General features: G+C 39.2%; 1 protein-coding gene across 2 annotated transcripts in view; it reads right to left on the bottom strand.

Moving 5' to 3' along the window:
* The window catches only part of PLCB1 (phospholipase C beta 1), an 824,470-nt gene that overhangs the window by 118,172 nt on the left and 681,542 nt on the right, over positions 1-24,756 (bottom strand). For both annotated transcript variants that reach the window (XM_070471868.1, XM_070471869.1), the window contains exons 23-26: positions 23,657-23,766; positions 9,333-9,465; positions 7,407-7,460; positions 3,958-4,177 (exon numbers count right to left, since the gene is read on the bottom strand). In XM_070471868.1, the coding sequence (XP_070327969.1) occupies positions 3,958-4,177; positions 7,407-7,460; positions 9,333-9,465; positions 23,657-23,766 (517 nt within the window). The remainder of the gene's footprint in view (positions 1-3,957; positions 4,178-7,406; positions 7,461-9,332; positions 9,466-23,656; positions 23,767-24,756) is intronic.

The following is a 24,756-nucleotide window of genomic DNA, read 5'->3' as shown; positions in this document are numbered from 1 at the left end:
TGGTATGGCAACACTCCCACCTGACATGTTCTGTTTCTTGACATCTCTTAATAGCAAAGATTTGTCATTAATATAGTTTTCTCTGGGAGCTGAACCAACTTCGTTGATATCTCTACCCAAAATGGCACTTTGGTTCCAAGAGAAAGGAGGATGAATTGAGTTCATTATAATATACTTATCAAGAGCTCACTCTGTGGAAGGGGAGTTCCTTTGAGTTATTCATAGAGAATCACATAGATATTTAGAAGTTTAGGACTAATGTTGAAGCAAAACAAAGCAATTCTCACTAACTTATTATTGTGCTAAACTATACAGTGTGGTTCCTTCAAATTTTGTGCTCTTACTTCTTTAGGTCAAATAGAAAGAGAGGCAGTGTTGGAAACAGTACTAAGCGCAGGTCTATTCTTTTCATTTACATAGAAACCTCTGCAGAAAGAACCACCCAGAACATCAGATTCTGTCTCTGCTTTCACTTGTGACCAAGTAGAAGAGGTTTTTTGATTCAGCTGGTACTAATTCCTCTTGCTTTCTCTTTGAATTAGGCCAACACAATAGTGCCATATGGGGAAGCAGTTGGTAGGAGCTAGTGTTAAGATCCTAATTTGTCAAATAAGGCATTCAGAATTCCCTCAAAGATCTAAACATCAGCGTTGCATGGCAGCATTGAAGTGGCCCTCTATTCTGCACGAATATGTCTACTTATCAGCACCAGAGTGCAGGAGTGTTGGTGGGTGACCTCCGTCTTGGCACGAACATGGGATACGTCTGTCATCTTCTGTAGCAGGAAGCTGGTGCAGCCAGAACAGAAAGGTGATGCTGGAATGAGTGACGGCCACCGCAGCAGAGGCACCGGGGTAACATCTCCTGACCACTCAGCAGGTAACAGGGATGTTCTGCTTGGCTTCTGGCTTTCACAATAAGCCAACTAGAAGGTACAGCCACCTCCAGTTTGCATCTGAGGAAACTGAGGTTCAGTGGGGCAGTTTTTCTGAGGACATAGTATGAGGGAGCGGCAGTGCTGCTTACCATAGGACAGCCGTCTAGAAACTGCAAAGTCTACGCTCTGGGAACAACACAGTGTCTGATGGAAACTGTCTTTGAATGATCTGCTCTTTGCATTAGGTGAAAGCTCAGTTAGATGATAGGTATTTGAATAAGAAACTAATCTAATATGATATCGCACACATGAAACTTACAAACCGTTACCTCAATAAAAAATACATCTAAAATGTATTTATTAATTCATTTGAAAAGAATAAGCCCATTATAAATTAATACATATTAATTCCCTGAGTTTCCCTGATGGCTCAGATGGTAAAGAGCTGCCCGCCCTGTGGGAGACCTGGGTTCAACCCCTGGGTTGGGGAGATGTCCTGGAAGAGGGCATGGCAACCCACTCCAGTGTTCTTGCCTGGAGAGTCCTCATGGACAGTGGAGCCTGGCGGGGTCGCAAAGAGTCAGACACGACTGAGTGACTAACCACAGCACACACACACATTAATGTATTTAGTGAAAAATAACTGTACTTTCTAAACACAAAGAAAGTCAGTGGGATTTTATGGACATTATGTCCATTTATTACTCTGAGATGTTCTCAGGATTTTTACATATATCATAGGGAGATGGACAAACATAATCAGATCTCAGTGGCTTTGCCTCTTGGAAAAAAAGTTTCTCCTGATGTATTTTTTATTTGTTTGTTGAAAGAAAATATAGAAAAATAACCAAGGGATGACGTTTCTGCATCTTCTTCAAAAACAAGATTGAACACATGATTCCCTGTTACCTAATGTTGCCTGCATATGATCCAAGAGCTGCACTGAAACTTTTTCTTTGTAATTTATTAGTAATACCAGGAAAATATTTCTTTGTCTTAGAAAATAACCAGATAAGGAGAATTATCTAACCCATATTTCCTTTTCTCAGAAGCTAAGAGCTAACTTCAGGGTTCCAGGACAGAAATTACATTAAATGGTTAGTGCGATCCAGTTGGAATATAATATGGGCCAAGTAGTTGATTTTTTTGTCATAGCTATCTTAAGAAGAAAAAGAAATGAGTAAAATAAATTTTAATAATGTCTTTTGCATAGCCTGATCTTTCAGTATAGAATTAAAGCAAAATCAGTATATGTTAATTTAAAAACATGAGTTTTTTAGTAAGTCTTTGAATGCTAGTGTTTATCTTGTGCTTGAAAAACATTTTAACTACAGTGCGCCACTGTTTGTGGCTAGTAACTCGGGTACTAGACAGCAGGACTGGTAACTGGTAGACAGTCTGTGTGCATATATATGTGTGTACGTTTTGGGTTTTTTTTCCTACTTTTATAGGATTTCTTTTATGTCTTCTATGATAAGTTACTTCAGTATTCTACTGGAAGTTTGCAGGACATGACTTATAAGTAAATAAATACAGGAATGGACAAATGACTAAATACATAGCACTAAAATAGAAATTCAAGAGAAGTTTTAGGTCAAGCTTTGCCTGAACTGTTTGTAACTGTGGGTAAATGTTAAGCCTTTAGTTTTCGGATTCCTCCTTGAAGAATTGACAGCAGTTCACCTAGATGGCTTCTAAGGCTGCTCCAGTTCTAAAAAATGATGATTTTTCAGATTTTAAAAGCCCATGGACTAGATTTTGATTGTTTTAAAGTTAAGCACATGTTAGAACATATGTCACAAGATGCATCTGGAAAAGGCCTCTTACCTCTCTCTAACCTGGCATCAGGATTGGAATATTGAGTAAGGAAGTAAATGGTACAGTAAAAAGGAAGGAATGATACAGTTTGCCTGACTCAGTTTTTATGCTCTCATATTTTCCTACATTACCACATTAGGCACACTGGGGTGATAACTGAACAGGTCATGTTCATTGCTATGTCCCCACTGGCCGAACAAATGTGTGAGAGATGCTTCTCCCCAGAGCTGTCTGAGTACCTGGAGCTGTGGGGCTTAGGCCCTGAAAAAGCATTATCTGGACAGAGTCTTGTGGGTTTCAGATAGGGCAGGAGAGGGTAGTAGAGATGCTCTTTTCAGCAAGGCCAGCTGCCTCTTCAGCGAGGTTAGAGTCCACGAAATGTCACATCCCCCAGGCTGTGTGGTGCATGCTCAGTTGCTCCAGTCCTGTTCAATCTTAGCAACCCCATGGACCACACGTAACCCATCAGATGCCTCTGTCCATGGATTTTCCCAGAAAGAATACTAAGTGGGTTGCCATGCTCTCCTCCATGGGGCCTTGCTGACCCAGGGATCAAACTTGTGTCTCTTGCATTGTATAGTACCTGCAATATGGCTAGTCAACCAGCTGGTCTTGGGCCTACAAGCTAAAACTCAAGGGTAGAACTTCGTGTGCATCTAGTCTCAAAATCTGGTCAAATAAAGAAATTCACAAGCAAAAGTGAACGGAGGGGACACCAGAGCTGTAGAGAGAGGAGGGGGTTGGGTGGCTTTCCTTCTTGCAGTGGTATAGATCCAAAACATGGTACAAAACACTGAAAATTCATCAACTATATTTCAATTAAAAAAATCAAGTAAAGGCCACAATATGACAATTTGCAAAGAAGAAATATATAAATTGACAATAAATATGCCAAAAATTCAACTTAATAAAAAGAAGTGCAGATTAAGATACTAAAAGCATCACTTTTTCCTCCATCAATGTGCACTTTCATATCTTGCTGATAGCTACAAACTGAAACAGAAAAGTCTTTAAATTGATCCAAGGATCTCCTTTCGAGAATTTTAAGAAAATAATTAAGAATATATGAAAGATTTATCGGTACATATTTATCACTACATTTCTTGTAACAGCAAATAATAAAAAACAACCTTCATGTTCAACAATAGAAAATCACTTAGATAAATTGTAGTTTGTCCATTAAAAAAAAACATTGAAAATACACGCGAATGACTCTCTTCTTTTATACTATGAAACAAAGAAAAAATACCCGCTCAACTTACTTTTTCTTATTGTCCTTCTTGGCTGTCTTTTCCAGAGCTGCCCTCCTTCTCAAGTAGTCGTTCTGGATCTCATTGTATTTCGCAGTGTGCTCCTTGATGAGGTCGGTGGTCTTCTTGTGGTGTCTCTTCACCAGCTCTTTCATTTCCTTGTAGTGCTTCTTTTGAAGCTTCACAAACGATTTCTGCTGCTTCAGCTCTTCAATCGTCTGCGCTTCGACATCTGCAACAAACGGGTTTGAGAGCCGGGAGGGCGGGAGGGCTGGGCGCGCAGGGCCGCGGCTGCCAAGCAGTCGCCGGTCCGACCCTGGCCCTCCGGCTCGGGGGCAGAGCTTGGCGGTCAGAGCGGGCTCCCGGCCGCGGCTATTGCTTGCTAACTTTGTGACTATGTTACCGAACTTCTCAGACTCAGTTTCTTTCCCGGTAAGTTTTTTAAGCGTTAGGGTTCCCAGGAAACAGAGCCCAAGGGAGGGATTCAGGCATGTGTGATCTACTGCGGGGCCCTCAGGAGGTGAGGGAGGCCAGCGCGTAAAGAAGCGGCAGCCGCTGACGCGGTCTCGGCCGGGGTCCGCCTCTGCCTGGCCCCGGGGGCGCTCTGGAGCTGCGAACTGTACTACAGACTCAGTTTCATCTTGAAGCAGCATACTTGGCAATGTCAGTGGGAGAGGCATTAAATTGCCTGGAGAGGGGGCTTCCTTTCAGCTGGGGGCAATTTTCTTTCTTTTTTTGATGAAAGATCTCCTGCACAATCTTCAGCTCTCCCTGTGGTTTGCTAATGTTTGCAAATAGCACTTCATCTGCTTTGATACAAATCTTTGATGCCTAGAACATCAAATGCATCAGGGCATTGTCAGAGACACAGCCGTGTAACAAGTAGCTCAAAGGGATATAATGAGACATGCTGCATGCTCGAGTACCTGACACGGCGGCTAGATATTTCTCAGATGAGAAATCCCTCTTCCTGATCAGTGTGCCTTCCATGAAGGCAGTTTTCAAAAGCAGAGGGACTCCTGAGCTGTTAGCAACCAACGTTCACTACAGCTGGGAGCTGGGTGTACCAGATGGTAGAGGCAACTTGGGTGGGCACCAAAAGGATTCACTTTAAGGATCCCACACTTTCTATTTCTTAAGGTTGTTATGGTGATGATGGAATGAAAGAATTAATGCAGTTTTTAACAGTTTCTGGCTTAACAAATGTTTGCACAGGTTCTTGAACACCATTTCTCAGGGGCAGTATTCATAGGATAGACATTATAGGTTTGTATGTTTATCACAACATTGCTCCAGTATAAATCAGTAAGATGAAGGAAGGTCCTTACTGTGATTTGCCCAAAGGGACCATGATGTTAGTGGTAGCTTACATGACTACATAGTGTTTTATTTAATGCTAAGAAAACACTTAATGTGACAGAACTTGATCTTAAAACAGTCTGTATCTTATTGATTTATTTAATCAATTTTAGAATATGCACTTAAAAATATGTTAACGTTTCTAAAACTAAGATGCATCATATAGTCAATGGATAGTCACAATTTGTTGGTGCTTTTCCTTCTTGGCAGTCCATGAGTAACGGGGTGCCTTAAAATGGATGGTGCCTTAAATTCAATGAATTATCATTTATTTAGACCTGGATTAAGTCTATGGATTAAGACCTGGATTAAGACCATGGTTCACATGTTTCCAATCCTTTGATGTGAACTTTCCACTTCTGGGAACAAAAATAAGTTATTATAAATATTTAGCACTGTCAAGAGATTCAGAGATAATATATGCCATGAATAACAACAGACCTAAATAGAAAATGAAATGTCTAGTGGATAAACATTGATATCAGAGTAATAATTTATGTTCTTAAATGCTAAGGTCTTTAAGCAATTGAAATATGCTTCCCTTTTAATAATGGATCTATTCTCCTGATATTCAGCTCCTTCTCAGAAGGAAGCTGGGGAGAGAAACAGGTCCATTTGCTTAACGGTTTCCCTCAGGCCCAAATGGACTCATTATGGTTGCATAATGACTTATTATGTTAAAATTTATAATCCTAAGGAATCACTGCCGTTTTGGTGACATGTTCAACCCCACTTATTTAAAAATGATGTGCAATGTGTCAGCTGTGGCAAGTTTAGGAACGAGATTCCAGGTGTTCCAATTTAGGATTAAAAAGAATCCCACTGAAACTACTACTTTTAAAAAAATCTGTGGATAAAAGGCTAATTTTTGAATATGTCCTTAAACATAAAGAAAATGTCCATTTATATAAAGAAATAGATAGCACTCATAAACAAACCACCCTGATATAATCACTGCTAATATATCGATACAAATACCCACTTATCATTTATGCGTTTGTGTATTTTTAAATAATTTTACAATCATGCTCTGATTTATTTCTTTTTCTCTTGTTTTATGTGTGAATATTTTATTGTTTCTCATGGAATAAAGTCTATAAACACATGTTTTCTTTTCATACATTTCTAAAATAATTTTTGATGCATATTTTAGGTGTTATTTTGGTGAAATCATAAATACACATTCCTTTCAATTTTCACAAAGTGAACAGGCTTCTATAGCCACCACTTAGACCAAAATCAGGATATTATCAGAACCCCAGAGGCCTCTTTGTGATTCCTGCCCTCGCACCCACCCTCCATGTAGAATCCAATCCTTGTTTCTAAGAACACAAATTACTTTTGCCTGTTTTTGAACTTTATGTAGCTGTAATCATAAAGAATGTGCTCTTTTGTGCCTGTCCTCCTTTCTCCAACATTATGCTTATAAATTTTATCCATGTAGTTCTGTGTAATTGTAGTTTATATCTACAGATGAATCCTATTTTATTCTGTCACTAAATCACAATTTATTTATCCACTCTACTGGTTATGGATATTTGGGTTGTTTACGGTTTGGGCTTCTGACCCATAGTTCTGCTTTTGGTGTACATTTCTGTTGTATGTTGGGCCAACCTGCTACATACTGCTATACACTGCTCACTTTATTAAAGAAAGCTCATACCAATTTTAGTCCTACTAGTTTAAGAAACTTACTGACTATAAAATAGTTCCAAACTGTATTATCATTCTTAAACACCGTGTATTCTATGGTCACAAATAATCCGTGTTCTGCATTTCTAAAACATACTTTATTGTGGGTACTTTGGGAAGACTGCATTCCTGTTCATTGGATCACATTTCCAACATGAAATTACTCCTCGATTCCAAAATATATGAAAGTATGTAATTTTTTATATCAATAAGGTCCTATCTGCCAAGTATGGTTACTTCTCTGTGATTACATTATGTAACACGGGTTGAACCAGGATATATCTGTAGATGGTTTTAGAAAAGAAATACCAATCATGTTATATTTCAAAGACAAAATTTCCTCCCCTCTAAATACTTAAACTGTGTAATATTCAGATGCCTAAATCCATGGGGGGGAAGATGGTATTTACCTGTTAAAACACTCTGAATAAGATCTTCTGTTTTGGCAGGTGCCTTTACAGAACCTAAAATAAAAAGACAAAATAAATAGCCTCCTATAACTTTTAAAATTATCTTCTTCCTGTAAAACAAGGTTTGGCTCTGATCTCTAAGTTTCTTTATTACAGATTACAAATTCCTGAAGAAAATTATCATAAAAACTTTCTAAGAAATGTCTTCACTTTGTAATTTTGGGTCAAACAAATTAAATGTGAATCTATGTGCTCCATTTATAAAGAGAAAGGACATCTCTCCACTTTGAATCAAAACTCTGTCAACAAATCCGGTTTTGACGATGCTACTGCCACCTTCTGGCAAAATCAGGAATGACAAGTGGTCTTTTACAAAGACCACTGGTAGGTCAGCGGGCAGAAACAAAGTTGCAGGCAAGACCTACTGGGTGCCAAAGTCACTGGTCAAAAGTTTAAGGAGAAACAGGATAGTCTCATGGTCTTGAAGTCTCTCCCCCAAGATACAGGGAGAAAGGGGGAAAGTACAACTATAAAGGGGGAAAGTACAACTCTTAAGTGGAGAAATCAGGCAGATGGCCCCTTAATCAAGTGACCCAACATGAGGTACAACAACATCAGGTGTTCCTGACATGATGCTCTGAGAACAGCATCGTTTCTGTGACGTTCCTGTCACAAATGCACACCTCCAATCTAACATCAGGCCAATCCAAACTGAGGGGCCGTCTATAAAATAGTGGACCAGTACTCTAAAAGTGCACAGGGCATGGAAAAATGAACAGACTGAGGGACTGCTGCAGATTCAAAGAGGCTAAGGACACATGCCAATTAATACAGTGTGGGGTCCTGAGTTGGAACCTGGAACAATAAAGACATTAGTGGAAGGCAGGTAAAGTTCAAAGTCTATGGTTTAATTCAAGGCATTGTGCCAATTTTAATTTCCTGGTCTGACTCTGACAGATGTTACCAGCAGAGAAGAGGAGTCCATTTTGGTAATGTATTCTGTGTTATTTTAGAAATGATTCTGTAAGTCAAATGATTCTAAAACACCCAGTTAAAAAAATCAAATGCTAAAGTGCTAAGTTTTCTCTTACTCTCAAAAGCACAAGGTTATTCGCTATTTAAATGACTTATTCACATCCTAGAGACACAGAGAATGTTTGTATTTGGCACATAAAATCTTCATTTGAAAATATCACTTCTTGTTTATACTTAAGTCACTCCTTAATATTATTAATCTCAAGAATCTCCTTTCTTAAGTAGCCTCAGTAGGAGCAGAGAAGCTAAAGGGAAGAATTCTAGGATCATGGAGAATGGTGTCAGTCTTGCCTTCACTTTACATTAGCAACGTGGCCTTTGAGAAGTAACTTATTTCTGCAATTTAAAACTGCGATTTATTCACCTGTACTACGGGGAGGATGGTGGAATCAGCCCTCAGAGGCTTGGTCTGAGAGTGAAATGAGGTAATCCATGGGAAGGGCTGAGCATGCTCAGCATGTGGTTGGCACTTAGTGAAAAGTGAGTTGGAGAAAGACAGGAAGGAATTCTTGGTAGAGACTTAACTTAGTGAAGTAGAACTAAGAATGCACTTCTAAAGCATAAAGTATAAGGTGTTTGAAGAGCCCCTCACACACCCTGCCAGCAGATGGACCAAAATCTATCACTAAATGAAGACATGCGGAAGCTGGGTGATACTCTGTTTTGGTTTCACAAGTTATCAGCAGAGCTAGCACTTACGAGTCTCATAAGAAGGACTTACGAGTCCTCCCTCCCTTCTGTCATTCATCCTCAGCAAACATTTCTGGACCGCCTCCTAATCCATGTGTCCCCACTGCCTGGTGATGCTGACGCAGTCATGCTGCCCCTTTTGGTGTGGATGCACTAGAGACTGCTGGTTACGTAGGACAGCTCTTTCCTCAGAATGTTTACCTGGAGCTGGTTGGCTGTGGAGAGCCTGGGAGGGTGGTTTGGGTGTCAGGGACGTCGTGTGATTCACCCCGTTTTCTGCTGGAGTTGGCCTGGCTTCACTCGGAGCTTCTGATGGTGTTTCCCCAGGATCAGCCTAAAATCATAGACATCCTTTTGTTTTGTAAGACACATCCTTTTTTTGTGAGACACACTTCTTACTGTTCTTTTGTTACCTTCTGAAACCCACAAAGTTACAATTGATGCCATATCCACAACTCATTTGGACTCTGAAATATCATATTTGAAACTATGTGGAGAGCAGGGTAAAAACAGCATGGTATTGAACCATGATTGTGGTAGGTTAATTGTATTAAAGGCCCAACATCTACACCTTCTGGTGTTCCTGGCCCTTGAGTGTGTCCTCCCATACTGACAGTGGAATTGAGCATGTGATTTGCTTTGGTCAAATGAAAGAGTAGCAAACTTAATGTAAGCAATGGGTTGAAAAGCCATGTGCAAATGTTTCTTCTCTTTCTCAGACCCCTGCTATAGCCATGGAGCATGAGAATCCACATGGAGGCAAGCTGAGTCACATAGGCAAGGACATCCTGGACCAGGCAGCCCCACGCTGACCATGGAAACTTAAGTGAGTCTAGCTCCGATGAGCTTAGTCCAGATCAACAGAACTGCTCAGCTAACTGTTGTAAGCCACTAAACTGGAGGACTATTTGTTATGCAGCGGTAGTCAATTGACAGTGCTTATAAGCATAGATTTTAGAGTCAGACTTATCTGGGTTATAAGGCCCTGCCACTTATTAATGAAGTGATATTGAGCAAGTCACTTAACTGTCTGCCGCTCAGTTTTCTCATCTTTATTGATGAGGATATGTATTGGATTGGCCAAAAAGTTCATTTGCATTTTTTGAAACACAAAAAAACTCAAACAAACTTTTTGGCCAATTCCATATGTACTGGGGATCATAATATTATCTACATGGTAACATTGCTTAGAGAATCAAATAAGTTACTATTTATAAAGTGCTTAGAATAATTCCTGGCACAGACAAAATATGTGCATGTTAAAGAGACAAAACATTTAAGCTTGTATAACACTACCGGTGAATAATAGTAAGAAATACATTAACACCTGTGAAATCTTTACTCCATTCCCTACAGCAGCTTGTCTGCTATGCGCTGTGCAGAGCAAACATTTAATGTTTGATGAATAAATGTTCATCTTTATAAAAACAGTTGCCTCCATGATTATATACCATCTTGGTGCTTTCTGGGGTTCTGCAATTCTTCTCTCAGAATTACCTTCTGAGTTCAGGGCAGATTTTCCTGATGATGAGGCTACCCCAATGCTCTATTTTGTAGTATCATTAAAATATATATATATTAGGAAATGGCCAGAAGTCATTTGGAGCCCAATGTTGTGACATTTTGTCATGTAATTACAGAAAGCAGGTTGTCTTACAATAGCATTTTTAGAAAATGTAATATGAGAATGAAAATAATTACTCTCATTGTCACAAGTGGCTTTTTAAAAATTTATTTTAATTGGAGGCTAATTACTTTACAATATCGTAGTGGTTTTTGCCATACAAGTGGCTTTTAATCTGTCCCCCAAAGCATCTTTAAAACACATATTCCAACACTGCTTTTGGTGATGGATGGCAAACTTATTTTAATTCAGCAAACAATTCCTGTTTACCTACCACAGCCTGCTCTGCTCAGAGTTGTGACACTGAGATGCAAGAGATGAGCTGGGGTCAATGGTGGTGGTGGGCGGGGAGGCAAGAACCTAGGCCTTGGAACTCATGATACAGAACTCTAGCTTCTGAAAAACAGCTGCTCTGAATAGGGAGGTTCTGCTGTGTTTGTGTTATTCAGTCATATCCATCAGGAAAATTCTCCTTGGAAGCATGATGCCCAGGAGGGGACTGCATATTTTTTGTTCAGCAAGAGACTGCAACCTGAAGGCTTATGGTTCAAATAGAGTGCATGGAAATGCTCACTTAAGTGTTGCCAGATTTTAAAATGAAGGAGATTCTACCTTAATAAAATGGATTTCTTACTTCACTTGAAAAATCATATAGGGCACCGCTGGGCCTGCATTCTCACTCTGGGAGAGAACAGAGGGGTTTCTGCCCCTTTAGCACACTTCCATCTTACTCATTTACCTGCCTCAGTTTGGGTTTGCAGAAGACACTTGAGAAGAATGATCTATCATAGACGTCTGACTACAAAATGCCTAAAGAAAGTGTATTTACATTGCACAGAAGGGAGCTGAAGTAAAGGGAGTGTTGGAAAGAGGACTGGGTTATCAGCAACGTTACCCCCAGCTTTGTCCTCCGGCGTGAATACTGCGAGGGTAAACCTGTCCGCCTCCCGGTTGTGGGGGGTCTGCTAGACTCAGCTGCCCGGGAAGGAGGGACTGAAGGCTCTCTGTTACATGGGCAATCTGGAACCCATTTATATCCAGGCAGGTTTCTGGAACCATGTGGGGAATAAACCAGACTCTTCCCAGTATGACAGCTGGCTGATACTAGCCATCTGGAGGAGGACAGGGAAGAGGACAATTTTGATGGAGCAAAGAATGGAGGTGGTGGAAAGTCAGTTTCCATGAAGGCAATCATGTGTGGTTTCTTTTTGGCAATTAGGAGGAGTGTCATGGGCACTCAGGCTGGAGGCATATTCAAAATGAATGCAGAAGGCTATTTCACCTGTATCCAGTTTGCAGGTATTCCATGGAGATGTGTGCCCTTGGGAAATCAAGTTCAATCATTAACTCTAGTTGAGATGCAGGAAATAGAAACCTCTGCTTATCAAGGGTGTGTAAGACATTCCAGAAATTGATATAATGTATGAATTCAAAGACATTTTTTAAAAAGCAGATACATGTTGTCTTTCCCTTAAGAATTCACCTTGAAATGGAAGGGACACTGGTTGGATCCCTGATTTAGGAAGATTTCATATTCCTTGGAGCAATTAAGCCTGTGCACCCCAGCTGCTGAGCCCACGCGCCCAGGGGGCGGTGCTCTGGGGAAGCCCCCGCAGTGGGTCGCAGACACAGGACAACAAGCGAAGCCCCCATCCCCTGCAACTAGAGAAAGCCCGTGTGCAGCCACGAAGACCCAGCACAGCTGAAAAATAAAGATTTTTTTTTTTTTTAAAGCAGATTAACGTTGAGGAAATACAACTGGCAAAAATTTTGTAGTTACAAATGAGGATCAAGAGATCGTCAAAGCCTGGAGCTGGATTTGGGGCCAGCTTTGGATAAATGCTTGGTCCGGGGGTCCTGCTCGAGGTAGGGCAGGCTGCATCGTATCCATAATCCCAGGGCCACGTGGGGCCCCTCGCACTGTAACAAGCAGCTGATAGAAATGATGAAAAAGAGCAAACCAGACGAGATGGAATGCCACAGGGCGAAGCGAGGCTGTGCCCAGACTTGGAGAAGCCCCCGCTGAGAGCGGCGACTGCGTTTCAGCCCGGGCTTCCAGGAAAGTTGGAAAACTGCATTTTTGTCAGGTGGCTCCCATTTTAAAACCACTGAGAAGCCAAACAAAACTGCTCTTCAGAGCGCATTTGGCTCAGAAGCTGCGCACCTGGGCCCTGCGCTCGGAGGAGAGCTCTGTCGGGGTCAGCGGTGCGCCCGCCCGCCGGCCGGAAACCAGTGGGCGGGGCCGCCGGCCTGCGGTCCCCGCCCCCTTTGCTCACCCGGGCCCGCAAAGGAGGGCCGCACACGCACGCTGAGGACTCGGGCCCCTTGTGTAGGCTGACCCTCGTCAGAGACCTCTTAGGAGTTCCTGGAAACTGATTACAAGCTTAATGAGAGCTTACAGTGGCATATCCATCAGACTGATGCTTAAGGGATGTTGCTAACGAAGGGCAGTATATACAGATTTGAACTGGCATCTCCCTGATGAAGACTGACCACAGAAGCGACTGGAGATCACCATGTGCCAGACACTGTCACACGTGCTAGCTTCATCTCAGCCAGCTGGGAAGGCAGTCACTCAACTCCATCAGACGGCAGAGATTTAGTTGTTCAGTCGCTCAGTCGTGTCCGACTCTGCGATTCCAAGGGCTGAAGCATGCAGGCTTCCCTGTCCTTCACCATCTCCCAGAGCTTGCTCACACCATCAGGGGCATTAGTAAGTGTCTTTACTAAAGACTTTGTTAAAAGTCATTAGTAACTTGCTGGAAGCCACACTGTTAACAGGGACATTAATGTTTGAATATATGTTACAGTCTAAAGTCTAGGTTTTTCGACCACATTAGTTCACCCTCTATCCTGATAAGAGCAACTTAAGCAACCACACTTAAACCACTTACTTTACTGATGAGATACAGAGATGTACAAATGTAAACATTATTCTCAAAGAGCTTACTCTGTTGCACTAAAAAAGCATTCATGTATCAAAAATGAGTTAAATAAAGCAGCTAAACACAAGAATTGTGGGGGGGGGGAGCCCAATACAATACTATAATTTCTAATATCATTGAAAGGTTGAACAATTCACATGAGATGAAATGCAAAAACCACATCCCTTGCCCCACTCACAAGTGTAACTGGAAGGCAATACTTGTGACTTTATTTCTCCCCAGTCCAAATATTCTTCTTCATGAGTTAGAATAAAAGAAGCCTGCAATCCTTTCTCATTGCACTGGAAATTACAATAGAAACAAAAGAACTAGAAATATTTTCTCAATTTAATGGCATGACTCTCGGGATCCAATTGAACAAATTTTCAAGGAAAGAAGTTTCAGAAGTTTATTTCACTTGCACTAAATTTTGCTTAGGTGAGTAGAGAAAAATGAGTTACAGCAGAAATAGTTCACTACTCTCCAGTGGCCAAATGGAAGCATTACACTATTTTTCTTTCAAAACATGAAATAGTAGATGTTTTTAAAGCCAAGATTTAAAAAAAAAAAAAATTTATATCCTCCCTATTTCCAATATGAACAGAAAAACCTTAAAATATAAGTGGATCAGTAAAAAATATAACTAGAAAGACCATCTTCACAAGTTTTAGAGAAGGAGGAAAGGCTATGTGGAATGCTAGCTAAAAAGACTTCAGTCCCAGGCATTAAAAATTGGGTCTGATGATGAAGCAATAGAGAACTAAGATTTAGGGAATTTAGTGGGGAGGTTCATATGGTAAAGTAAAAGGCTTTCCAAATACCAGATGTGTGACTGGGCTATTGGTGGTGTTGGTGTTCTGCCTGAGTCATCTAAAAATACAAAAGTAGTCTCCAATTAAAATAAATCAATTAATTAAAAAAAATTTTAAAAATACAGTGCCTTCCATGTTGTTGTTAGGATAATACTATCTTCACTCAGATGCTAGATGGGTGAGGGCAAGGGCAAAGTCATCAGTATCTCCAGAATATTGAGGGCAAGGTTCATAATTTCACCATGCAGAGATCTAGTCCACTCATGATTAATTCAGGCAGTGGAAGTGGCCACATCAAAACCAGCCTTTCCCTTAACAAAGAGCTTTCTTAAATACCTGTACAATTGGTACCTTAGATGTATATTACCTCAGTGAAATTAGATTATGTATCTGCCCCACATTTCTAAAAAATTCACATTTCTAAAACCTGTATCTTAATTGTGTTCTAAAGCACCGAGGGATGATGTATGCTAATATTTGCAGCCTACTTTTAAATGCATCAAAAATCAGATGGAATAATGAAAGAATAGAGGGGTTATATATGTGATCTATATATCCACATATAGATGGATATATATGTGATAAAGAAAATGCGTCAAAATTGGAATTGGGGAATCCAGGTGATTGATATATGAGTGCTCTTTGTATAATTCTTTCAACATTAGTGCATGTTTGAAAATTTTTATAATACGTTATGACAAAGCCTCTATCTTTTTAAGAGCTCATCAGAGTGAGTTAGAAGCAAAAGACAGCTTTAAGAAGCTGAGTAAATTTATTTGTTGACTTCAGTTTTTGTCGTCATATGTGTCATCATCATACAAAGAAATCATCAGCATTCACCAGGTATCTCTTTGTTGAAGCCTTAGTGACAGCTGCAAGTTATATGCATATGTGTGAATTTTAATTAAAGTCAGTTTCTTTCTCCAGACTGTAAGGACTATAAAGCATCTGATTTTTCTAATCATTATATCTCTATATTGCCCTGTATGGAAACTGACACAGTGTGTTAAAAAAAACCAACTTTTATTAAAATGAACGCATGAAGAGATTCAGTTTGCTTCCTCCTCATGCATAATCAATAAATGAAGTATTAGTGACATAGTCTGGAAATTAAAGAACCACTTAAATGTTATGATAAGAAGATATTTTTTGAATGAATGAATCAATGGGTGAAAAATATGAAGATGCTGCTCTTCCTGTTGTCTGTGGTTAGAGAATCTGCATTTAATTCATAGTTGCAATAATTTATTTAGAAAGAGATTAAATGGTGACAGGACATAGCTCTGCTGAGTATTTTGTGTTGCATGTTACTATTTTTACCAAATTTAATTTATTGGAAATATTTTCATATAGTCTCCAGAGAAATCAGCAGAAACAAACTCTTTGAGTCAGGCAGAAATCATGGATTTCTCCTTTAAAGAAGTCGTGGACCAACCACCCTTCACATTCATTTTTTTGTGTCTTTCATATTAATTAAGCCAAATCATTTGGCAATGACTATGGCCTATCACTCACAGAACATATTCTGGCTCTGTGATGACATAGAGGGTGGGATGGGGTGCATGGAAGGGAGACATGTTTATGCTTGTGGCTGATTCACATTGTTGTAATGCAGAAGCCAACACAGCTTTGTGAAATAATTATCCTCCAATTAAAAAAAAAAAAGAACAGATTCTGGACAATTCCCCAGGAAGAGTTTCTCTTGTCACCCTTCCTGGTTTCCAGACGACAGTTGAGAATGCATAGAATTCTTGACTTTGTAATTTCATTTTGATTCCATGTGTGGAGAGCCACGTGCTTGAGAGACAGATGTAGGGCTCCAAGGCAATGGTTCTCGATGTGTGGTTCCTGGACCGGCAGCATTAGCATCGCTGCAAACTTGTCAGAATGTCAGTTCTTAGTCCATCCCAGATCTGCTGAACCAGAAACTCTGGGGGCGGGCCAGAATCTGTGTTTCTAGGAGCCACCCAGGAGATGCTGGTTCACAGTAATACTAAAGTCTGAGAGCTCTGCTACTCAAAGTATGGTCCACAACAGCACCGGCATCACCCGGAAGCTTGTTAGAAATGCATAATTTTGTGCCCTGCTCCAGACCTATTAAATCTGAATTTGCACGATAGCAAGATCTGTACGCAGATTAAAATTTGAGAAATCTTGCTCTAGAGCAGAGTGAAAAACTGTCATTTTTTAAAATTAGTGCCAGATTCTTAAATAGTGGATAAAGTGTCAAGCTCCCATCTTGGAAAACTTAAATGACATCCAATGCCTTATTGAGTTTAAACACTATAACTTTTTGAGAGCACCACCGTGGACTTTTTGCTATTGGATTATTTTACTGCTGAAATTCACACCAGACTATAGGATATTTTTCATCTTGAATAATTAAACCCATTGAAGATGGCCACTGTGCCATACACAGAACTAAGAAATAAATGATTTTAGATAAATTTCAGCTCACTTATAAGAGCATGGGTCAGAAAACTAAAAAAGTAGGCTTCTTGGAATAACTGAAATTTGAGTATGAGCAAATAGCTTTCTCTCTCAACATTAAAAGGATGTGAAGACCACTCACACACTTCACCTGTATCATGTACACACAGATGATAGAGGGCTAGCAGGCAGTGTACAAATTAACTTAACAGATCCCACATATATAAATCTAACTCTTTGAAGAGTTAAGTGCTAATAATATCCAGTGATTTGAAGGAAGAAATCTTGACATTTGATTCAACAGAAAACTGAGTTGAAAGTATCACTATTTAAGGTAAGTGTCTTACATTCTGTGCTCAGTGTTCCAGGTGGCCTGCTAAAGGGTCCAGAAAGACGAATAAGGGCTAGTTCTTATTAAAGGTCAGTAGAAAACTACAGGTTTGTTACTGAGGTCGTGCGATGTGGTGTAGTGTTGACCTTTGCTACTCAAGGTGTGAGGCATGCAGCGATGCTATCCCATCAGCTGGGGCTTGTCAGAGATACCAAGGCTCATGTCCTAGCCCAGACAGACTGAATCAGGGTCAGCATGTTGTCATGATGCCCTGGCCTGCACATTAAACTTCCAGCAGTGGTGATGTAGAACATGAGTTCTGGAGCCAGATTGCTTGGATTTCAATCTCAGTTCTGCTCCTTAGTATTTGTGTGGCGCTGGGCAAGGAATAGAATTGCTCAGTGCCTCAGTTTCTTCATCTGTTAAATGGGAATAATAATAATCATTAAGAAATATGGACATTTGAGGACTTAACATGTGTTAATACATGAAAAGGCTCAGAATGGTGCCAAGTTCACAGTAAACACTCAGTAAAATATTTCTTCACTCCTTGATGTGCTAAAAAGAAGTCATGTTCAAGTACTGCAATTGGAATATCACATACTATTTTGCAGTCAAGCCACTGGATATTTACTTTATTATCTTTAGAGGTTTATTTTGAAAAATAGAAAATAAAAGTGCTACTGATATCCCATTGGTAATCTCTAATAACCACATTAAACTAATAGAGCTGTGGAAAATTTATTTTTAATTAAGAACTTTTGTAAAGGAATACTACACATTCATAGAAAACATGCTAGAATGATGACCACCAAAAATGTTAACCTGATCTGCAAGATTACTGAGAGGCCTTTTTGTTTCTTTACTATGTTTTACAATTTTTATACACCATTTTATTTAGAGAAGTAACTAAAGATATTATAAAGCCTTAGTAATGACTCAGATTAGGAACTTTCTTTGACTTTACTAACCCACGATCCTGATTTATTACTTTAAAAGAGACAAAATAAATACAGCAACTCAAATTTATTATTCCTTAATTTCCAATTATATACTGGAATTATATATGTATGAGTGAGTGAGTGAGTGAAGTCGCTCAGTCATGTCCCACTCTTTTTGAGCCCATGGGCTGCAGCCTACCAGGATCCTCAGTCCATGGGATTTTCCAGGCAAGAATACTGGAGTGGGTTGCCATTTCCTTATGTAACTATGTTAATACTACATCGCTTCAGTTGTGTCTGATCCTGTGTGACCCCATAGACGGCAGCCCACAAGGCTCCTCTGTCCACAGGATTCTCTAGGCAAGTATACTGGAGTGGGTTGCGTTTCCTTCTCCATATGTAACTATATATGTATCTATATTTTTTTCACATGGTCTGAAACAAAGGTCTATTGTTGAAAGCATGGGGGAATTTTAAAATTTCCTACTTTTTTGGTTTGCCAATTACTTATGAAGATAATTTATTAGACTATTACAATTCTGGGAATATTTTGTAGTTCAACGATGTCTTTCATTTTCAAATAGAAATGACCTTTATAACTACCAAGTTAAAAGGATTATACTAAAAAAGTCTTTGCTGCTAAAATAGTGTCTCCAGTGTCTGCCATGTCCTAGATAGAATTTTCTTTTGAGAAAACCATAGTTACTTCTTTTCAGTGGCCTCATTCAAACAAACTTACATTATTACAAGACAAGATAAAGGGCATGCTGGTGTTCAAAGGTGTGAAATGCCATTTTTCTCCCAGCATTACATGGTAAGGGCAAATAATTTTTCTTCTTGAGCTTTAGAAATGAGGTCAGTTAAGGGTTTAGGCATTTCAGAGGAAAAAATAAATTGTATTTTCTCTACAAGACCATGTAAAATTTATGCGATTCAATGTGAAATTTATGTGATTCAATGCTTCTAAAATCATTTCTAAAACTGAAAATGTTCAAATATTATTTGAGTGTAACCAACATTACACATTTACTGAAAATCCTTATGACCATCATTTTAGAGGAGAAGCAAAAGTAATGTTGACCTAAAATTCTACTTCTGTATTTTCATATCCATTATGACATGATTGATCATATCATACATTCTCCACAAATAGCTTTTATTTTTTCAAAGAATTAAAGTATAGCTGGTTTACTACGTTGTGTTGGTTTCAGGTTTACAGTAAAGTATTCAGTTATATACACACATACATACATTTCAGATTTTCCCACTGCAGGCTGTCACAGTCCCATGTGCTCCGTGGCTGCTCACCCACTCTATGCAGCCGTGTGTGTCTGTTGACCCCAAACTCCTGATCTGCCCCTCCTCCCTTCTCCTTTGGTGACCCTAAGTTTGTTTTCAGCATCTGTGGGTCTATTTCTGTTTTGTGAATAAGTTCCCTTGTATCACTTTTTAGTTAAAGAAGACAGAGAAAAACAAATATCACATGATACCTCATATACGTGGAATCCAAATAGCTTTTTGATATGTGATATCTGGTGCTTTGAAAGGACAGTGATCTGAAAGATCTGCAGTCTCAAAGGCCTTAGGTCTCCTACTCCGCAAAGTGACATTTTTCTCATTAGAGAAACGGTCTCTGTTTCATTACAAGGCTTTTTGCTTCTATTGCTATATTATATAAGCTGAAATTGGTGGTGTCTTGAAATCTCTTCAAGTCAGAGCTTGAAGAACATGGCCAGAGAACATGGCCAATATCTAGGTACAAGTTGATGATACAGAAAGTATTGTTTTGAAATAGTAGCAAAACATTATTTTATCCAAAAATGCTTTCCTTGAACACCTATCTTTTTTAGAAAATAAACTGCATCCAGTTGATTAATGAGATTCTTGTTTTCTAATTAGAGAAGGCTTAATAGTAATCTAATTATATCTCCATAGATTATCTTTACCATGGATTATATTTTGTGAAATATGTTATTAAGTTAAAGTCAGTAGAAGAGAAAAGAGTTTCAGAGCTCGGAAACCCACTGATATCTAAGGAGAGCCTTTAATTTCATATTTGTGTTTATATGAGCAAAACAAGAAATTCACTGAAATCTCTAGTCTTAATCTTTTCAAAGGCCATTACAAAGAAAAAAATACACTATTATCTTTGAAGAAACACTGAAATTAAAGATGTAACTATTGTCAAACATTTAAATTCTAGTTCCCAAACAAACAAACAAACAAAAAAAACAGAAAGGGCATTCAATCTTTAATTCTAAAATAGCAGCTATTTAGCATTGTGGGATTCCTTATTAGCAGAATTGTACTTGGGATTCTTGTCTGCATGATAAATTGAAAGGATGTTCTCAGAACTGTCAGGAAGTGAGGAAAACAGGCTAAGACAGGGAAACAAGATAAACCTAGAGTGGTTTCAGCTGGAGTCTGGCCTCAGCCTAATCTCTAGCCTGGGGGGTGGGGGTGTGGCATGGGAGCTTGAACTGCAGCATTGAAGGTGCCCATCCAAAGACCTGGGCTGTTATTCTGTATCTGACAGTCGCAGGACACAGTCACCTCCTTGAAAGAAGAATCTGCTAGACATCCCCAAGCAAGGCAGTTCCTATCAGCCTAGGCCAGTCTTCTGGAGAAGTATGTGGTTGTGAGCTGTTTGCAGCCCACCCTGCAGCAGCCCTGAAAAGGAACTCTGGGATGGTACCAGCAAAATCTGCTTAGAGCATGGGTGACATGCTTGCTCTCTCTGTGCCCGCTGGACCAGCCAAGCAGTGAGTGCTCAGACTAACAGCTCAAATTCAAGCAGTAGGCCTAAGTGGTGGTATTTTTTTTTTAAGCGGTGTGTTTTTTTTTCCAGTTCTTTTTAAAATTTATTTATTCATTTACTTTAATTCCAGGATAATTACTTTACAATATTGTGATGGTTTTTGCCATACATCAATATGAATTGGGCTTTCCTGGTAGCTCAGCTTGTAAAGAATCTGCCTGCAAAGCAAGAGACGGTGGTTCGATTCCTGGATCATGAAGATCCCTGGAAAAGAGATAGGCAACCCACTCCAGTATTCTTGGGCATGTGGGAGACCTGGGTTTGATCCCTGGGTTGGGAAGATGCCCTGGAGGAGGGCCTAGCAGACTACTCCAGTATTCTTGCCTGGGGAATCCCTATGCCCAGAGGAGCTGGGCAGGCTACAGTCCATGGGGTTGCAAAGAGTTGGACACAACTGAGTGACTCAGCACAGCACAGCAACAACATGACTTGGCCACAGGTAAACAAGGAAAAGCGTTACAGACAAACAAAAGCTAAGTGGTCTTTAACATATGAAAAAGAAACATGCTAGGCATAGGTGCCAAAGACACAACGTTGGAAGTAATTCATGTCTACTGTTAAGTGTACTTTTCCAGGAGTGTAAAATTTCCCTGTAACTCCATTTTCTGCATACAAAGAAAAATACTATTTATGAAACTTTCCAGGCTAACTTTAAATTTCATCAAACAGGATGATATATTTATTGGTTCTATAGGATATGATGCTTGCAGTGTAAATAAGAGCCTGAAAAATTTTACTTTGACATCAAACATTTTTCTTCTTTTAAAGAGTATTTATTTGACATGCAGGATCTTCATTGTGACATGCAAGATCTTTCACTGCAGCGCATGGACTCTCTAGTTGTGGCACACAGGCTTAATTGCTCCTCAGACATGTGGGATCTTAGTTTTCTGACCAGAGATAAAACCTATGTCCCCCGCATAGCAAGGCAGATTCTCAACCACTGGACTACTAGGGAAAACCATATTTTTCTTTTTTTCATTTCATCTTCTCTCACGTTCAATTAACTCAACACCTTAGATCACAAATTTCTAAAATTCTATACAAAAAACAAAGAAATAATCATAAATGTGCTCAAAAACATACTTATATAATGTCTACTGACGATCTATTTAAAATACTGAAGTATTCAAAATATCCAATAATAGAGATTAGAAAGATAGTGTGCAGCTATGTAACAAAAGATGACAAAGTTATTAAAAGTGATGTCATAGAATATTTTATGACATGGAACTGCTTGCATTAAGTGAAAATAAAAGATTAAAACACAAACTGTGAATATTATCCCATTTTATGAAAAAGTACTAATTGTGCATAAAAAGACTAGCTGTACGTATGTCCCATATGTAGAGTGTTGGGTGTCCCAGGTGCCACTGGTGGTAAAGAGCTCCCCTGCCAATGCTCGAGACATAGAGATGTGGGTTCAATCCCTGGGTTGGGAAGATCCCTAAAAGGAGGAAATGGCTACCCACTCCGGTAGTCTTGTCTGGAGAATCTCACGGACAGAGGAACCTGGCAGGTCTACAGTCTATATGGTCACATAGACTCAGACATGACTGAAGCGATTTAGCACACAGGTACGCACGCATGTACAGTGTTATCTCTGTGTGACTTGGGTGTTTGGATTAAAGGTGATGTATTTGGGATTTTCTTTTCTCATTTTCATTAAAAAAATTTTCTATGATAAGCCTAGGTTTCTTTATTCTTTTGGAATAAGAAAAAGATAACTTAATAATGCCAACTTGAGTGGACTTGCTATTAAAGTCACCCAGACAATTTTCAAGGTTTTTTTTCCTATACTGATAATTCTCCAATTTTCTCATCTGTTTTCCTGAATCTATCCTCGAATATTCAAATGAAGTATGAAATAGCTATTTTTTTTATCACTATTTGTAATGTTTATGTCATCCCCAATAATCATGAAATTCTATTTCAGTCTACATGGAAACTTCATTTTTTTTAAATAAACACATGTCAAAGATTTTATTCAACTTGTTGATTAATCACTAAATCAATCAGATGACAAGGCAAATTCACCAGGATTTTGAGGAAGCTTCATATTTTTAAACTTCACTTCTAATATTTCTAGACCCTTTCTTAATTATTCTTTGCATTGTGACATCTAATTTAGAATAAGACACCAATTATTTTGGGAATATGTATTGTAATACATAAATATACAGTAATAATAGTAGCCACTTTGTGGCCTACACTACACAACAGGTACTGTGTTAAGTACCTTGTATAATGTAAGAAATCACAAAAGCACTTTGAAAACTCTGTACTTTAAGGACAAAAGAAAACAACAAATGACTTGATGATCATCTTCTTTTCTACATGTTTTATTCACCTTTAATCAACATGAAATGATCTAGAAAATTTCCCCTGAAACAGCCAGATGTCTACTATTCAATGTGGTCATAAAAGAAGATGCTGGTGGTGGCCACAGAATGCCAAAAGAGAATGAAATATGAGAAATTCAGGGTATCTTCTAGATGTTTTGGAAGATGAGGCTGAATTCCATCAAAGTGGTTTTCCAGTGTTCTCTTTTCCTTTCCTGAGGATGATGCTATGTAGGAAAAGCTAGCAACAAGATTCAGAAATCATGTTTCAGGCCATGCACAAGACTAGAATAACCCTCTCACCTCTTTCTTTACTTCTTCTTCATCTTCCAGTGTCAAAGCAGCCAGTTGTTTAGCTCTCTGCTCCATCAGATTCACATATCGGATTGGATTTGACAAAGCTTCAATCACATCTAGATAGGAAAGAGACATCTTAGATTGATGGTCCTGGAGATACTGATTATCCACCATCCATCAATCTATCCATCCATCCCTCCATCCATCTATCCAATCACCCATCCATCCTTGTATTTGTTCATCATCTCTCTACTCATCCATCCATTTACTGATTCACCATCCATCTTCCAATCTACCCATATAACTATCTACTTATCCAGCCAACACTTTGGAAATGGACAAGAGTCCACTGGCTGAACCTCAGGAAGAGAGACCTCAAAGGTCATCTCTAAGTCAACCTGGACAAGGTCCAACTCAGGATGTGGCAGTGCTCTAAATTTTTAAGTTTTTTTTTTTCCATTTATTTTTATTAGTTGGTGGCTAATTACTTTACATCATTACAGTAGTTTTTGTCATACATTGAAATGAATTAGCCATGGATTTTTAAGTTTTATTTGAGCATTTCATCCAGTTCAGCAATGGCCCACAAATTTGTCCTGTTTCCCACACTGGTGATTCACAGGGGAGACATTTCACATAAAAAGGCTGCTTTACAGACTGTTGAAACAACCCAATGATTTGGCAGTATGGCTATCATTTGAACACGATGCTGTCTAGCTGGAGTGAGTTATGGCTGCCATTTGCAGATTGGACACATGAGCCAAGACTGCCATAGTCTCCACCACTTCCCAGGGTCTCCTACCCAGGTCACTTGGCACCACAAGCATTTAAATGTATGATTCCAGGCTGACATCATCATAAGTTAATTTCTATAGGTGAAGATTTCACTCATAGAAAGGGTCAGGATTCTAAAACTGGCTGAAGGCAAATTCATTGCACAGACCTACATAGACTGTGTAGTATCAGAGAGCATTGGTTAGAAAGTACTGAACTCATAAGAATAATATTACCAATGGATAAAAATGCTCAATAATTAATTGAGATTTAAACTAAAACTTATTAACAAAGGTTTAATGAATTTACTTCTAAACATGCATACAAACATA

The sequence above is a fragment of the Odocoileus virginianus genome, chromosome 9, assembly GCF_023699985.2.
Source record: "Odocoileus virginianus isolate 20LAN1187 ecotype Illinois chromosome 9, Ovbor_1.2, whole genome shotgun sequence".
Lineage (NCBI taxonomy): Eukaryota > Metazoa > Chordata > Mammalia > Artiodactyla > Cervidae > Odocoileus > Odocoileus virginianus.
Note: the sequence above shows the minus strand (reverse complement) of the source record. Positions and strands in the feature narration are given on the sequence as shown.